Source organism: Puma concolor, chromosome B3 (genome assembly GCF_028749965.1).
Source record: "Puma concolor isolate L17-30 chromosome B3, mPumCon1.1.hap2, whole genome shotgun sequence".
In the NCBI taxonomy this organism is placed as follows: Eukaryota; Metazoa; Chordata; class Mammalia; order Carnivora; family Felidae; genus Puma; species Puma concolor.
In genome coordinates this window covers 5,335,615-5,352,264 of record NC_141672.1, presented here as the reverse complement: position 1 = coordinate 5,352,264, position 16,650 = coordinate 5,335,615, and the positions used below count along the sequence as shown (strand labels likewise).

Sequence of the window (16,650 nt, the reverse complement as noted above, 5' to 3'; positions counted from 1 at the left end):
CGTTCCTGACTCTTCTGCAGCCACCAGCAGGTTGTCTGCCCTCTTTGGGCCTTGGTTCGCCTATGTTTATCCTGATTAAGGGTCCTAAGAAGTCCACGCACAGGGGCTGCGGTGGAGGACGGGAGCCCTGAGTGCTGGCTGTGCTGAGCACTTCTTCTGTGAGCCTTGAGTCCTCCTAGTAGCCCTGCAGGGTCCAGCGACAGATGAGGAAACTGAGGCAGGGGGAGGGGTGTGCAGCCGGCCAGTGGGGGTTGGGGTGGGGATGCATCGCTGAGCCCCTGGCTTTGCACTTGGGGATCCTGACCATGATCTCTTGGTGCTGCTATCAGGGGTAGATGCCTCGTATGGATGGATGGGTGGGCGACGGCCAGTCGCCCCTGGGGACCAGTGAGGGCACAGAACGTGAGCCCCGCGTGCCGCCGGAGGGCCTGCAGAACTCTGGACGTCAGTGAGGGACATGGTTTTCCTTAGGATGGGGTGAGGAGGGGAGGGCCAGTAAGGGAGACGGGGTGTCAGACTCCTGCAGAGCCCCTGACCTTTGAACCTGAGATCTGCTTGGTGATCTCATGGTGCCGCCGTCACGGGCAGAGTCAGGAGCAGATCCCGACCTGGCGGGAGGGGTGCGTGACATGACAGGTGAGGGTCCAGGCCATGCAGGGGGTGGTCCCGGCTTTTTCCACCACGCCCCAGCTGCCCGGTGTGGAAGGTGGGGGCAGCTCTGTTCTTGGGGGTCAGAGGCTGCTGCTGGATGGGGGGCTGAGGCCAGGCAGGGTATGTGGGACTGTGGGCTGAATGAGTGAGTGAGTGCCATCCTCCCTTCTGCGCTCCCCCTGGAGCCCCCTCCCCTTCCCAGGGCAATGCCCCCCCCCCCCCCCATCCCGCCCTTTCCCCCAACAGCCATTATGCCACTTCCAGGGCACTGTGATCTTGGCCTCCACTGAGAGTGGTCTCATGTAGGCGGAAAGGCCCAGGCAGGAGATGAGACTCGACCCCCAGGGGGAGGCAGCTCCCGGGGTCCCACCCCCATCCCAGCTTGTGTTACTGGCACGCGGTGGGGCCTGTTTAGGGGGAGGGCCCAGACTCCCCCTTTCCACTTGTCCCCCTCCTCCATCCTGCCCTACCTGTCCTCCACCTTCAGAACAAACCACAGAGTCAGATAATCTTTTATTTTGCTTTATTTTAGGGGTGGGAAGGTGGCGGGGGGGGGGGTCTCCTCCCCGTAGCAGAGAGCGGCGGTCTGGTAGGAGCTAGCTGGCTTAGCACAGTCCGCTGGGTGGTTGGGGCCTTCCTCAGTCTCTCTTGGCCCACCTCCCCCCCCCCCCCCCCCCCGCCGCCGTGGACCTCCGGGCCCCTGTGCTGTCGGCGCCGGGAGGGGAGAGGGAGCCCCACCAAGTGAGGTCGCCCCCTCGGTGTCCTGGGAGTCCCGGGGACTCTCGAGGACGCAAGTTCGGTGAGTACTGGTACGTCGGACGTTCGGTGGAGAGGAACCGTCCAGGTAAGGGCAGAGCTCAGGGCCAGGCAGAGTCAGCGTCAAGGGAGCTGAACCGGAGGGTGGAGGGTGGGCTGGCTTTGCGGGGGGGGGGTGGGCTGGCTTTGCAGTGGGGTGGGCGAGGGAGGTGCCACGGCGCTCCACGAGGTGTGAGCGCGGGTGGGGGGTGGGGGCAGGGGGATGGGGGCCCGGGGGAGCAGCGGCACCGGCGGCGGAGGGAGAAGAAGTCAGTGGAGCCCGCGAGGTCAGTGTCCCAGGGTGGCTCATGGTGGCCACTCGTCACTCCGGGCGGGGGGGGGGGGCGGGTCCCCGGCCCCTGCTTGCTTGGCTGCGTCTGCTGTGCCTGAGTCTTCACCTGGCCTTGGGTCATGGGGTCGTCTGCTCACCACTGCTGTCTCCCTCATTGACGTCACTCCCGGCTGCAAGCCTGGGACCCGGGCAGTTCAGACGGGACTGTGGTTGTGTGGCCCTGAGCCGGCTCTCTGGGTCTCTGATGGTTGGATGGCCCGTTGCTGTTGTCACAGACGGTGCCGCCCTTCTCGAAATGTTTGCCCTTCTCGAGGGGGTTCCCCTTGGGTCAGGAGTGGCAGGAGTGGGGCGGGGGCCGTCGCCGGATGCGAGCGAAGCAGGCCGAGGCACGGGGAAGGCTGGAAGGAGACTCGGTGGTGGTGGTCGGGCGCGGGGCGGAGGAGCGGAGGGCTTCACTCGGGGCTCGCGTCGTCCTCGCCAGCCGGCGGCTCCCCCAGCCTTGCGCCCTCCCGGGACTGGCCCGCCGGCGTGTAGACGGCGGTCAGAAAGCGGATCAGGGCCCTGGCCACCTGCTCCTGGCCCAGGGGGGTGGGCCGCCCGCCGGCGCCGCAGAGGGCCCGGGGCAGCTGTCGGCTCAGGAAGGCGAGGACCTCAGAGGGCGCGGGCAGGTGTCGGCGGGGCCGCAGGGCCGCCTCGCGCACGTCGCTCTCCGGCTCGTCCTGCGAGGTGTCTTGCAGGCCGTCATGCAGGCCACACTGACGGTAACGTTGCAGGTCGTCTTGCAGGGCTTCTCGCGAGACGACATCCTCATCGCCGACGTGCAGCTCCAGGTGGCGGGGCCCTCCCGGGAGGGGGCGGGCGCCCCCCGGGGGGCCGACTCTGACCCCGAAGGACTCGCACAGCATCAGCCAGAAGCCGGGCGCGAACCGCAGGCCCCGGAGGGTCAGGGGGCGCAGGGCCCGCTGGGGGCCCGGGAGCAGCCCGCCCAGCTCCTCGGCCGGGACGGCGCTGGTGCCCACGGGGCGGGGCACCTGGGCGAGGAGCTGAGCCGCGGCGGTGGCGATGCCGCTGCCCGCGAAGAGGGCCGCGGCCTGGCCGAGGCGCAGCCAGCGCCTGGGGGGCCGGGCCAGCGCCGGGGGGGCGGGCCGCGGGGAGAGGCGGCGCTTCAGCCTCAGCAGCACGAGGAGGGCCGCCACGGCCAGGGTGTCCTTCCAGAACAGGAGGCCTCGGAAGAAATGCAGAAGGACTGCCCTGATCTGGGCCACGCTGAAGTGGGCGAGGAAGCTGTTGAGGATTTGGTCGATGGGTATCAGGGCCAGGAACTCTTGCTGCAGGTTCCGCCCGGTCGGCGCGTCCTGCTTAGGTGCGTCTTCGTTCTCCTCCTCCTCCTCCCCGGAGTCTAGCGACTGCCCCCGGGGGGCGCCCCCCGTCGCGAACGGCGGCCTCGCCCGGGCGGCGGTGTTGCGCCGGAAGGGCCGTCGGTTGAGGTTTCTCGCGGGCGGCAGAGGCCGGCCCCCGTCTTGCTCGGGGCGCTCCATGACGTCGAAGTGGAAGTGTGAGAAGAAGAAGACCCAATGGCCGGGGAGAAGTACGGTGAGCCTGTCATTATTCAGAGAGGCTAGATCCTCTGTGTTGAGAAGGATCATGATGGGCTCCTCGGTGTTCTCCAGGTAGCGGCACCATACCGTGAAGGCAGCCCTTATTGGAAGGATCTTCATCTCCAGTTGAGAGTAGGCCACTTCGATAGCCGAGATGTTGCGCGAGTAGAAGGCGCAGGAGACCCTCTTGCCGGTTTGGTCGTCTCTTTGGACGAGGGAGGCGTGCAGAGCCGTCTCGGTGGCTCCCGTTTCCAAGTAGAAGGGATTCTGCGGCTTGGGGTGGTGCAGGAGGGGCGCCTTGCGGAAAGCCCGCTTCAGGCACTCGAAGGCCTCCTGCTCCTCGTCCCCCCAGGAGAACGCGTCGCTGGTCAGCAGCTGCCGGGCCAGCGGCTCCGCGATGGTGGTGAAGCGCTCCACAAAGTGCCGGTAGGGGAAGATGAATTCGATCAGGTGTTGCAGGGACTTCTTAGAGCCAGGGGTGGGGTAGCCTGTCACGGTGGTCACAATCCTCTTGTTTAGCTTCACCCCTTTGGGGGTTATGACGAACCCCAGGAACTCGACGGTGTGTCGGTGGAACTGGCTTCTGTCCAGGGAGCAGTAGACGCGGTGGTGGCGGAAACGGACCAGGACTTGTCGCACGTGTTGGAAGTGCTCCTCCTGGCTCATGGAGTAGATCAGGACGTCCTGCCCGTAGGAGAGCACGAAGTAGCCTAGCATGTCCTTTAGGATAAAGTGGACCACGTCCTGCGGGATGGTAGGGTCTGAGGATAGCGGGAAGGGCTGGTAACTCTCTGTCTCTTGAGGCTCGAAACCAAACGCCGTTCTCCATACATCTTCCGCTTGGCGAATGCTCACGCTTTCCTCCACGATGGTGCCCCGCAGCTCCAGCTTTGTGAACCATGTCGCTCCGTGTAACTGGTCGAACAGTTCTGGGATCATCTGTACGTAGTCCTGTCTGTTGGTCAGCATGTCCTGCGGGTCCCAGTATTCATCCCGCGGCCTGGCACTTTCTTGCACCCTGGCACCCACAGGTTCCCACGGCGCGATGGAAGGACATTCGTAAAAGGTCTCGCTGTGATCACTGTCTCCAGCCTGCTGAAGCTCAGAGGGCTCTGATTCAGAAAGATCATCGGATCCGTCTGAGCTTGGCTGGTCGGAAGTCTCATCATCTGCTTCCTTCGGGTTAAACACGTCGGCCAGGTCGGAGTACAGGGGCGGCAGTCCGGGCAGCAGGCTTATGGCATGTCTTTCCAGCGCGATGCATGGCGGGGGCGGGCGGAAGCACTTCTGCAGACAGTAGGGAGAGTGGAAGGTGCAGCGGCCTTTGATCCAGTCGACTTCGGGGCTGTGGGTCCTGAGCCAGTTGACGCCTAGTATCACGGAGAAGTTGGGGGACGGCACGATGTCGAATTCGATGGGCTCCTGGTGGTTCTGGTGAATGCACACCAGGGGCTCCGTGTGGAGCCAGACAGGTTCGTTGCCGACCAGCGAGCCGTCCACGCTTTGGACCATCTGCGGATAGGGCTTCTCGTAGAGCTCGACGTAGTGCTCTTGGGCAAACCTCTCATCCATGTAGTTGCCGCCTGCCCCCGAGTCCACCAGGGCCTGAACCGCGACACTGTGGTAGGGGTTCACTCTGATCAGGAGCAGCATGAAGAGATGGTCGCGGCTGATGACGGGGCGGCGGTCACGGGACAGCCAGCTGCTCACCATCCACCTCTCTGGGGCAGGTGAGTCGACCCAGGTCAGGTTCCGCGGGCGGGCCTCTGGGGGCAGCCTGAGCATTGCCCTCCTCTCTGCCAGCTTCTCTTCGATCTGCAGGACGAGCACGATCAGGCTGTCCAGCGAATCCGGCTGAGGGACCCTGAACAGATAATGCCGGATCTCCTCGTTGAGCCCCTGGCACAGGTGGGCTTGCAGGACTTCATCCGACCAGCCCAAGGTGGGTACCAGGCCCTGGAACTCGTTGATGTACTCCGTGGCGGTGCGAGTCCCCTGCCTGATGTTGAACATGGCGTCTTCCGCCACACGCAGTGCCTGTCGGTACTCGAACATACCTGACATGGCCTCTAGGAAGGCCGGGAAGTCGTCGATCAGGGGGCTGCCTTCTTGCACCAGCGCTGTGGCCCACTCTAAGGCCATGCCCGAGAGGTGGCAGATGACGTACCCCACCCGCAGCCGGTCGTTGCAGAACATTCTCGGGTAGCTCTGCAGGATCAGCTGGCAGAGCACGATGAACTCGTGGTATTCCCTGCGATCGCCAGAGAAGCGGGACGGGACGGGCAGTTGGCCTGCATGGATTCCTTTCATCAGGATCTCTTCCGCCACTCTTTGTTGCTCTCTGAGGTCTTGCATGCGGAGGTACAGCGAGATGATGGATCTCACCGTGGCCATGAACTCCGAAGTCTCGGAATCCTCCTCGAGGGGCCCCTCCTCTCTCGCGCTGGCCAGGTCAGTGTCGTCGGCTTCTTCGTCTTGGGCTCCCCACGGGTCGTCTGATCCTCCTTCCATCCCGCCAGGTGCCTCGCTGGACGGACCCCCCACTTCCTGACGTGAACCATTGCGTGACTCCTCCAGGTCTTGGAGTAGGTCATTGGGTGGATCCTTTATTTCCCTACGTGGGCCACTGGATGGCCCCTCCATGTCTTGGCGGAGATCAATGGGCAGCTCTTTGATTTCTTGGGCCGGGCCCCTGGCCGGCCCCTCCGCCTCCCTCGTGCCGCTGCCTGATGTCTCCACGGTGGTGTTGGATGAGCCCTCGGAGGACTCCATTTGTTTTGATGATGGATTCTTACGCTCCATCATCGTCTCAAATGAGTCTTCAGAGGGTTCTATCATTTCGTCGTATGGAAAGGAGTGTTCTCTGAAGACTGGTAAGGGTGTGACGCGTCCGGCCAGCGACTGGGACCGCAGCGATCAGAACCTGGGAGTGGGAGGTGTGGGGGGGGGGTGGGGGAGTAAAGGCAGCTGTTTAGGGACTCACGGGGTCAAGGTTAGGTTCTCTGGGCCAAGTCAGAGGCCCGGCTCATCAGAACAGAGAGAAACTGGGGAGAGCCTCCCATGCCCAACTTAGGGAGCCCCAGGGAGAGAGTATCTGTCCGCCCCTGACCTTCTCCCTATTCTCCTAGGCTTACTGGGCCTATCTGGCCCGCCTGCTTCCCCCCTTGACGGCTGTGAGAAATTCACAGCCCATAAATTCCGTGAAGCAGTAGGCCCAGAGCGGCCGCCGTGGCAGGCAGGCAACCTGGCAGGATGCGCTGGCCGCTTCATCTGCCCCTGGCATACGTGCCTGGTCAACCCTCCCTCCCTTCTCTGGTCACCCAGAAGTCACAGAGGTCATATGTCAGTGCCATCCCGGAGCAAGCCCGGCTCCCCCTGGTTGTGAGGTGGGAATCTCTAGCTAGCTGATGCCAACTGTTTAACAAGGTCAGGGGAAGGGGGGGGGGTGGAAATGGGCAGGTTGGCCCCAATCCCATCAGTTGGGTCAGCAGCCAAAAATAGCTCTCACCTCCTCCCTCAGATTCACAGTAGATATTGGGCTGGTGCTGGGGGAAGGGCAGATAGAGACAAGTTGGCTTTCATTTTTCCCCCGTACACATCTACAAAAACCCTACTGTGCGCCAGAGACTTGCACGCGTGTGACTGGGTTCTAACTCAGATGTTTGGCTGATTTCTCTTACTCTTTGTTCAGTTTCCAATGTCCGCATCTCTGAGCTGTCAGGGAGATCTGCAGATCCTGTCCCCGCCCCTCCTAAAACTGCCACTTTCCCAAGATCAGCCTCTCTGTGGGAGGGGGGTTCAGGGATCAATTCTGCGTGTGCAGACATGTGTACATGCCCCTCCGGTCTTACCAGGCAGGCTGGTTTTTCCCTCTAGCAGACCACCCTCCCCGCCCCCCCCCCCCCCACTCCGCTGCTGGCTGGTTTCTCCCCCACCTCGGTGTCTCTAGTAGAGCTGGGGTAGTGAGTAAGGGGTGGGATAGGGAAGGGCATGAGGTGTCTCTGACCTCTAATTGTCTTGGAAGGGAATTTTGAAAGTTGAGTCATGGGTGGTTTTAGTGGGCTGAGGCTGAATTTAAAGCGATGTTTTGGTTTGGGGTTATTTGCACATTTCTTGTCCGCTGGGAGAGCAAATTGAATTCTGCTTATCCGAAAGATTAGTTCTGTGGTTACCGCTCTGTCTACATTTAACACCTTTTGTTACTTGTCAGTTTCCTTCTTAGCCACGGGGCCCATCTATTAGGAAAAAAAAAAGCATTCCCTCATTGGCTAACATCCAAACTTCCCTACAAGATACGCGATTCTGATCTGCTGTTTCTCAAAATTAAGTACATTCTTGTTAGCGTGACTGTTAAATTCGATCCTGCAGAGCCTCTGATTAAAAGGTTTTGTTGTTTATTTACTGTTCACAATATGAAATCCAAACCTTTTAGCGTAAAAATTCCTGATACAGAAATTCACCAAAATCATTTCTTGGCTAAAATGTAAAGGCCTTAGAATAATAAATTCTGCACATGTCATTCCTCAAGGTAGAGATTACATTTTTTTACCATGATGCACCAGTTACGTATAATCACCATCGTCATCATCGCGTCACCATTGCCATCTTCACCGTCACCATCATAACCATCGCCATTGTCACCATCGCCGCCATTGTCACCATCGCCATTGTTGCCATCGTCACCATCACCATTGTCACCATCGCCATCATCACCATCGCCATTGTCACCATCACCATTGTCACCATTGCCATTGTCACCATGGCCACCGTCACCATTGCCATCGGCACCATCGCCATTGTCACCATCACCACCGTCACCATCGCCATTGTCGCCATCGTCACCATCACCATTGTCACCATTGCCACCATCACCATCGCCATTGTCACCATCGCCACCATCACCATCGCCATTGTCACCATTGCCACCATCACCATCATCACCATCGTCACTATCACCATCATCACCATCGCCATTGTCACCTTTGCCATCATCACCATCACCATGGTCACCATCGCCATCATCACCATCACCAATGCCACAATATACACATAGCACAGTACCTACATTAACTCATTTGTCCTCGTTGAAGTCCTATAAGGCATTTGCTATAATAGTACGATTCCGAGTTCCTAATGTAAAGTTCTGATTGAAATATAAAATTTGACTAATTCATCTGCAGACTCATCTATTAGAAATCAAAATCCCCTTACGTCTCTTAAAACCCTTTATTGGCCAAAACTTAAAACTTGAAAATTTGAATTGGCTGAAATTTAAATTTTAAAATGGAAAAATTTGAGTTGGCTAAAATTTAAAATTTCAGATATAAAATCTGTGCATGTCTTAAAACTGTTGAAACCCTTTATTGGCTAACATTTAAAATGTATTGGCTAAAATTTTAAATTAAAATTTAAAATGAAATCTATCTCTCTTAAAACCCTTAAAACCCTTTATTGGATAAAATTTTAAATTGAAAAATTTAAGTTGGCAAAAATTTAAAATTTTAAACATGAAACCTGTATAGGTCTTAAAACTTTAAAAACATTTTATTGGCTAAACTTTAAAACAAAATTTTAGGGGCACCTGGGTGGCTCAGTCGGTTGGGTGTCCGACTTTGGCTCAGGTCATGATCTCACCATTCATGGGTTCGAGGGCTGTGTCCGGCTCTGTGCTGACATCTCAGAGCCTGGAGTCTGCTTGGGATTCTGTGTCTCCCTCTCTCTCTGCCCCTCCCCCACTCACACTCAGTCTCTCTCTCTCTTCTCTGTCAAAAATGAATAAACATAAAAAAAAATTTTTTTTAAACTTAAAAATTTAAGTTGGCTTAAAGTTAAATCTTAAAATTGAAAAATTTAAATTGGCTAAAATTAAAAATTTCAAATATAAAATCTATATCGCTCTTAAAACTTTAAAGACTCTTTAAATGTTTAAATTTTTAAACATTTTAAAATGTTTAAAATTTTAAATATAAAATCTCAGTATGTCTCTTAAAATCTTAAAGACCCTATATTGGTTAAAATGTAAACTCCTTAGCCAGATAATTTAAAAACTAGATTATACCCTTAAAAAAATTTTTTTTTTTACGTTTACTTATTTTTGAGAGAGAGACAGAACACAAGGAGGGCGGGGCAGAGAGAGAGGGAGACACAGAATCCCAAGCAGCCTCCAGGCTCCAAGCTGTCAGCACGGAGCCTGAGGCGGGGCTTGAACTCACGAACGGTGAGATGGTGACCTGAGCCAAAGTCAGACACTTAACCGACTGAGCCACTCAAGTGCCCTTAGATTCTGCCCCTTTTAATGTAAGTCCATACGTCTTAACATGTTTACAGAGTTGACGATATAACTGATTAAATCATTCACCTTTCTTGTTTTCAATGTAAAATCTAATACCCTTGGCATGTTACAAAAACCTGATCTTCATATGCCTTAGCATCAAAGGTCAAACTTTTGTCAGGATACATAAAAGTTGTCCCGTAACTGCCCTATTCAAACTTACGAAAGTTTCTTTTCATCGCTTCTGATATCAAGTTCCAATTACTTAGCATAAAATAAAAAGTTTTACCGTGTAATGTATCTGCAAACTGATGGATATAAATCCCCAAATCTTTCCAGGCCACTTCTTAAACTTAGTTTTGAAGTTTATTGGCTTAATTCCAAGCCTCTAAGCATTTTATAAAAAGTTGACCGTGTCACTCCTCAAAATAAAAGGTCGCACTTCCTTGCAAGGTGCACGAATTTGGTCTTGTGATTTATGCTTAATGCCTTACAAGATCGCTTGATCACCTATGAGATAAGATCTAAACTCCTTAGCAAAATTTGCTCTCCGATGTCTGCAGACTACTCTTATCAAACACAGAAATCTTACCATGTCACTCTCTTAAAATCTCTGAATGGCCCAAATCCAAATTCCTTAGCACAGCACAAATATGTATTCCCGTCGTTCCTCAAAATAGGTCCAAACTCCTCAGCGTGGTATGTAAACTCAGTCATAGAACCTCTGCCTAAGACCTGCCCCGCCTCTATACTAACTTGCTATAAATGATCCGGTTGGTTCAGCATAAAGTGCAGACAGGGCGCACTTGGGCCGAGGGGTACCTTCTCTGAGCTGCCGATGCGTGCTCTTTATCTGGTTCATCAAATCCAGACACCTTAGCATAAAATACATTTGACCAGCTAATTCCCCCGCAGACGAAACTCTCATCAGTCACTCCTTAAAACCCTTTACTGGCTAAAATCCAGCCGCCTCTGCATGAGGGTTCAAAAATGAGATCATATCCCTCCCCAAGATGAAATGCTCTCACATAAAATCACATCTCCTTGGCATGTTATAAAAATCTGATCATATTATCTTTACCATAAAAACCCAGTCTTGTAGCTCTGCCAACATGCATAAGTTTGATCACGTAACTCCCAATTTAAGACGTTCCAAGGTTTCTGCATTGCCCGTAACATAACGTCCCAACTACTTAACATAAAATGCAACATTTTACCATGTAATTTATCTGCAGACTGGTCTATAAAAAAAACCCAAATCTCATCCCGTCATTCCTGTGAACCCTTCATTGGCTTAAATCCAAACGTATTAGCATGATATAAAAATTCGATCTTGTCATCCCTTAAAATAAAGTTCACACTTCCTAGCACGGCATATAAAATTTGATCCTGTAATTCCTTCTTAAAATCTTAACAGTGTCTCTTAATTGTGAAATTATGGAATAAAAGTCCAAATTCTTAGCACGAAATGTGAATTTTATTTTGTAATTTCTCTGCATAGTATTTATCAACCACAGAAAACTCTTACTGTGTCACTCTCTTAGAACTTTTCATTGGCTAAAATCAAATTTCTAGGCATGGACAGAACTCCAGTCAAGTTAGAGCCTCAAAATAAATTTCAAATTTCTTTGCGTGATCCCAGCGTTGATCATATAACTCTTACGATTGGAGTTTTTCAGTTTTGGTGTTGACATCCGTCAAACCTCTGAAAGCCAGACATTGGCACCCCTCGAGATAGAAAGTGCAAAGGTTTTTGCAGGATACTTAAATTTGTGGCTGTTGCTTTTGTATTTACAGGTTTTCAATGTTCCCTGTGTTATAAAGTCCAAAGCTGTTAGCCTTAAAATACATCTTTTCACGTGTTTTTCCTGCAGATTTATCTTCCACAAGCAAAAATCTCACCATCACATTTCTTAAGACCCTTTGGCAAGAATCCAAACTCCTTAGCATGATATAGAAACTGGTTCTAGTCACTCCTCAAAATAAAGACCCCCCCCCAACGCCACATCTATTCCTAGAATCCCGCTTAAAATCTTTTCCTCTATTTTCATCGCTAACAACATGTATCAACATCTCAGTATCTTCAATCACCGTGTTTGTAAAACCTTGCGAATTTCATGTCTAAGGCATAAAATCCAAATGCCTGAGCAGGAAACAAATATTGGACCAGATATTTGTTGCATTAAGAAAATCTTTACACTTGCTCTTCAAGTGCTTAGAAAATAAAGCTTCAGTTCCTTTGCACGAAAGCAACAATTTTCACCCTCCCCAATTTCTAGATGCAGTTCTTTGCTCCTTTCACACTTTACTCCTCAAAGACCGGGTTTCTTCCTTCCTGCCTCTAAACTCATCTTAATTTTAGAGTCCTGGCTCTTTTTATGTTGTTAAGCTAGTCCCTCTGTCTACATTTCATTAATTCATTACAGCAACATGTCCCGATTCTTTTTTCTGGGCCAGGCACTGTGTGCGCTCCCTGAGACGGGAAGAATTGGAAACAATCTTGCCTTGCAGAACGTCCCTAGCAAGGAGAAAAGGACCACACCCTCATGTCAGATGTCGCACTGGAGGTGAGTGCAGGGTCCTGGGGGGGCCAAGATCAGGGATCTCCCTCTACTGCTGGCGAGTGTCTCTTTCGAGGCTCCGCTGGGCTCAGCTGCCTGTCCCTTGGGGAGGACTTTGGGCATTGTTGGAGCATTGTTTTGCAAAGCGCAGGTGCCTCTGCCCCCCCCCCCCCCCCCCCCCCCGTCTGGCTTTCTAAGGTGGCTACGGGCTTCCTTCTGACTCCTGCCCTCCAAATGTCCATCTGCTATAGTTGGAGATCCCAGAGGCTGCCCTACCTCTTCTCTGGGCTCTCCAGAGGTAATAGTGTTGGTCTGACAAATGTAGCTCGATAAATGCTGAGGTCTCAGACCTCAAGACAATTTCTTGAAGAAATATCTATCTACTGATCTGGCAATTCCCACCTTAGCAAAAAAAAAAAAAAAAAAAAAAAGAATTAAAAATAAATAAAACTCAGGATTTAGTGCACCTGGTCTGGGTCAGAAGCACCCTTGAGGTCTTTGAGTCGGACCCTCTTCCCCCCGACACTCATAGACAGACACCCCGGCCTCACCACCTTCAGTGCCGAGAGCCTTCTCGGCCAGGTCAGCTCCCTGCTTGCTGCTGAGCAAGTGGCCCATTGGGTCAAGGCCGCCAGCGTGAGTCTATGAAGGGTTGGGTGTGGGGGGGGGGTGGCGGGGGGGGGGGGCCAATCCCTCCGCGAATACCTCCTCGTGTCAGCTCACTTGTACAGTAAAGGAAATCTGATTTTAAAAATAGAGCTTGGAAGAGGAGATGTGGGGTATTTAGGAGCAGAGTTGAGCCTGGGGCGGGGATCGGGGGAGAGGTGAGGACAGGGAGGGGGTGTGCAGCCCGAGTTGCTGAGGAGGAAGGTGGAGAGCCTAGAAAGAGGAGACGGGAGGGCAGAGGGGAAACGAGGGACCACGGCGGGGGGGGGGGTCCTCTGACACGTGCTCCCCTTTCTTTCCTCCCTCTCAGACACCAGCACCGACCCCTGTAGCCTTGGCCTTCTGGGTTGGCAGAATGGTCGTTAGGGCTGGGGCCAGATGAGGATCCTGGCCTGTCTTGGCCCGCCTCCAGGCTGTCCTCGGAGCCACTTGGGTTTGAGGGACACAGCCACCAGGTCTTGAGGGCTAGGTCCCCTTGAAATAAATGCCCCCCTCCCCCGTTTACTCTCTCCATTGCCCTAGACCTGCTGAGCATCACGACGGGGGGTGGGCACGCAGGGACACCAGCAGGGCTGCAGGTTGGTAGTGATTACTGTGTTAAACTAACGTCGAGGTCAAGATGTGCCCTTGTTACGCCAGGGCCGGGGCTCCTTGGTCTCCTTGTGTAGACCAGTGGTGAGGTCACTCTCCCCACTCTGCTTGCCAGTTGGGACTCCGAGGTGGCTCCCCGAGAGCCCCATGGGGACCTTGGGTGGGTCCTGGGTCCTGTGGACCCCTGTGGACCCCTGTTTGCCTCTTCACCCCCTGCCTTGTGGATTAAGACCACCTGGGCCCTACAGCTGGGAGACCCTTCTCATCTTGACCGAGAGCAGCCAGCTCTGGTTTTTCTTCCCTCTCTTCACCTGGGCACTGGGCCTCAGATGTCACTGGGAAAACAGTCTCTGGGAGGGGGGTGGCCGTGACTCGGGACAGACATGGAGTTACTGCAGAGCTGGGGGTCGCCCCAGGGCTTCTCCAGTCCCAAACCGCCGTGTATGGGTCCCCATCGAGGCGAGGGGCGGCGCCCCCGACTCAGCAGTAGGCCGGTGGCCGATTCCCTGTCAGCCCTCCCTCCTCCCCGCTGCCTCCTCGCTTGACTGGCAGCTCCAGGGGGCAGCTAGCTGGATCACTCTGCCCAGAATAATCCTGGGAGGGACCGGGAGAGGGGTCACCCATGAGAGTGTCCTTCTTCCTTCGGTTGCCCAAACGGGCCAGACCAATCAGCTGCTCCCCAGGCCACGCTTGCCTTTCAAGGCAAGCGGGCAGAGGAAGGAGCTGGTGCCAGCTGCCCGCCTGGGACCCACACTCACTTTGAGCGTGACCTTCTCTTCCTGGGCCCTCAGTTTACCCAGAACTGCAAGGAGGGCTTGGGCAGGGGGTGTTCTCACTCTGTTCCTATAGCTCGGGGGTCCTGGGAGGTGCCTGAGGGGTGACCTGGGGAGCAGCGGTAAGAAGAGGGGGTTGGCTGAGCAGGTAGAGCTCGGCGACCCCACCCTGACTCAATTCCGGAAGCTGGGGGTCCTCATTACTATTTAAAGATAGTGTTAGACATTGGGGATCCTCATACTATCTCATTTAAAGAGAGGTCCCCGCATGCAAGTCGTGCCTGGGAGCACAGCCTGGCTGGTCCTGTCTGTGGTATATCCTGTCTGACCTTGGAGCTGGAGGAGCGGGGTGGTTTCAGTGGAATCTCTTTGGGTCCCTCTGTGCCTGGTGTGGACGGGCCAGGAGCTGTAGGCCTCGGGGGAGAGGGTTCTTGGAGAAGGGGGGTGTGGACTTGGAGGGAGATGAGGGGGGCTTGGCCTTGATGCAAGTGGAAGTACAGCCAGAGTGGGAGGCAGACTCCTTCCCCAGGGGAGATGGGCCCTTTGTAAGCTGGGAGACACTCCCGACAAGGAAAGGCCTGGGATTATCACGAGGACTCTTGGGACACCTGTTGTAATTGGACGGTCAGCCCTCAGAGGACATTTTCACGCCTGGGCCAGCTTTAATTTCCACACTCACGCCGTGAGGCAAGCGAGTGTGCCGGAGCCCCAGGGCCGAAGTGACTTGCCCCGGAGCTCTAATTAGCAGTGGCCGTGGCATCGGGAGCGAGACCACGGAGCGTCCCGGCAGCAGCCGGCTGATGAGGGAAGCTAGCGAGGGGTGGGCTGTGCACAGGTGGAGGCGAGTGCCATCCAGACGGGGGCAGTTAGAATTCATTTATCGAAACTGATGTTTCCCCGGCGTCTGCTCTGTGTCAGGCACCATCCTCGGCGGCTGGCCCGGGACAGAGTTCCCGTTGCCCCGCACTGAGAGAGCCCAGGTCAGGAAGGAAGAGACGGTGTGCAAAGTCAGGTGTTCCCGTTTCCACCGTGGAAGGAGAAAGCAGGAACGCGTGTCCTGGGTTGGGGGTGGACAGTGGCTGCTTGGGGACCCCGAAGGAACCTCGGCCAGAGAGCCTGTTTTCGTTCCATGGTATCCGTATGCTCAGCCTCATGACCCGACGGGAGGCCAGACCAGAGGGGGCCTCGGTGTCTGCCCCCATCGCCCTGAAAAGGTCACGTGGTCGTTGCCAACTCATTTTGGCTAATTTGGTTGTCGGCAGAGGGACAGGACAGCTGGCCTTGGACCTACTAATTATAGCCACTCGGGTGTTTGAGCGAGGTACCTAGTCCCCCATGTCATGTTTTTTCTCCTGCAGACAAACGATCCCTTTGACCTTTGTTCCTGAGTGCCAGCCGGCCAAACCCCTGTCCCATGTATTGCCCAGCACAGCGCCCCCCACCCCATGAACAAGCCCCCCCCCCCCACCGGGGGGAGGTCAGCATGGTACCTCCATCACAAGTCTTACCTTTGATGCACTTGTTCAGCAGCTCTGATCCTGTCGCCTTGTCGACTGGAATCTGTCTTCTTTCTACAAAGTAATCGGATACATTTATTTCTTTAATCATGAAAGTCCAGGCCTTGGGACGTGCGTGCACATTTCCCTGTTCTAACCCCAGCCCGCTCCACAGCCTGCCTTCCTGCTTCTCTCCCAGGCCTGTGTCCCATTCCTACGTTCGGGTACGTCCATCCTACGTCTTGAGTACTTACTATGTGCCAGACAGCCTGTGAAGGTGTTACTTTTATTGTCCCCGTTTTCCAGAAGAGGAACCTGAGGCTTGGGGGCAAATCTCGAATCGTTCACAGGCCTGACCTCATTCTCCAGCTGGGTCTGCGTGAGGTCTCACCTCCCGTGGACGCACAAGCCACCGAGTCCACGCGGGTGCTCGTGCTCAGCTCTCCCCCTGGACTCCCAAGCTCTTGGCAAGACCCCTGTTCTTGTCAGACCCCCAGTTGGCTCTCAGCAAATGCACACGAGAGTCGATGTGAGTCTGGGGCCTGGGTCCCTTGTGTGATCCCGAGAAAGACTCTTGTAAGTAGCATCTGCCCAGGCTGCTGGCCCTTCCCTCACCTGGGGCCCCGCCCATGGAGGCCCCCGTGGCGGTTCTGTCCTGCCCCTGGTGCCAGTGTGTGCCTGCTATGCCATCCCACCCTCCCTTGGCACACAGTAGGGCTGCAGGCGGCAGGTGAGGCCGGAGGCGGCGTCTCCGAGAGGGGGGCTCCGAGAGGCGGGCTGAACTCTGTGAGCAGTCTCTTTTCTTCCCTCCCAGGTGGCTGGAGGTGAGACAGCTTTTCCCCCAGAGAGGGAGCAGATGCCTGGCCCAGGATCGAATCGAAAGGTCTGAAAAATGCATTTATTTTTTCTGAGTTGTAAATTTGGACAATTTGCAAATGTGTGGACCCCTCAGAATG

The 16,650-nt window shown here is 54.9% G+C and overlaps 1 protein-coding gene across 1 annotated transcript; it reads right to left on the bottom strand.

Moving 5' to 3' along the window:
- Window positions 1-1,168: 1,168 nt before the first annotated feature.
- RTL1 (retrotransposon Gag like 1) lies at window positions 1,169-15,772 on the bottom strand. Its single transcript, XM_086708792.1, has 2 exons — window positions 15,707-15,772; window positions 1,169-6,259 (listed from the first exon to the last, which is right to left on the bottom strand). The coding sequence occupies exon 2, from the start codon at window positions 6,172-6,174 to the stop codon at window positions 2,191-2,193; it is 3,984 nt and encodes a 1,327-aa protein (XP_086564918.1). The 5' UTR covers window positions 6,175-6,259; window positions 15,707-15,772; the 3' UTR covers window positions 1,169-2,190.
- Between the last annotated feature and the right edge of the window lie 878 nt (window positions 15,773-16,650).

What these genes read in the sequence shown, in the direction of transcription:
- RTL1 (XM_086708792.1), bottom strand. Translation starts at nt 6,174, where the DNA reads ATGATAGAACCCTCTGAAGACTCATTTGAGACGATGATGGAGCGTAAG.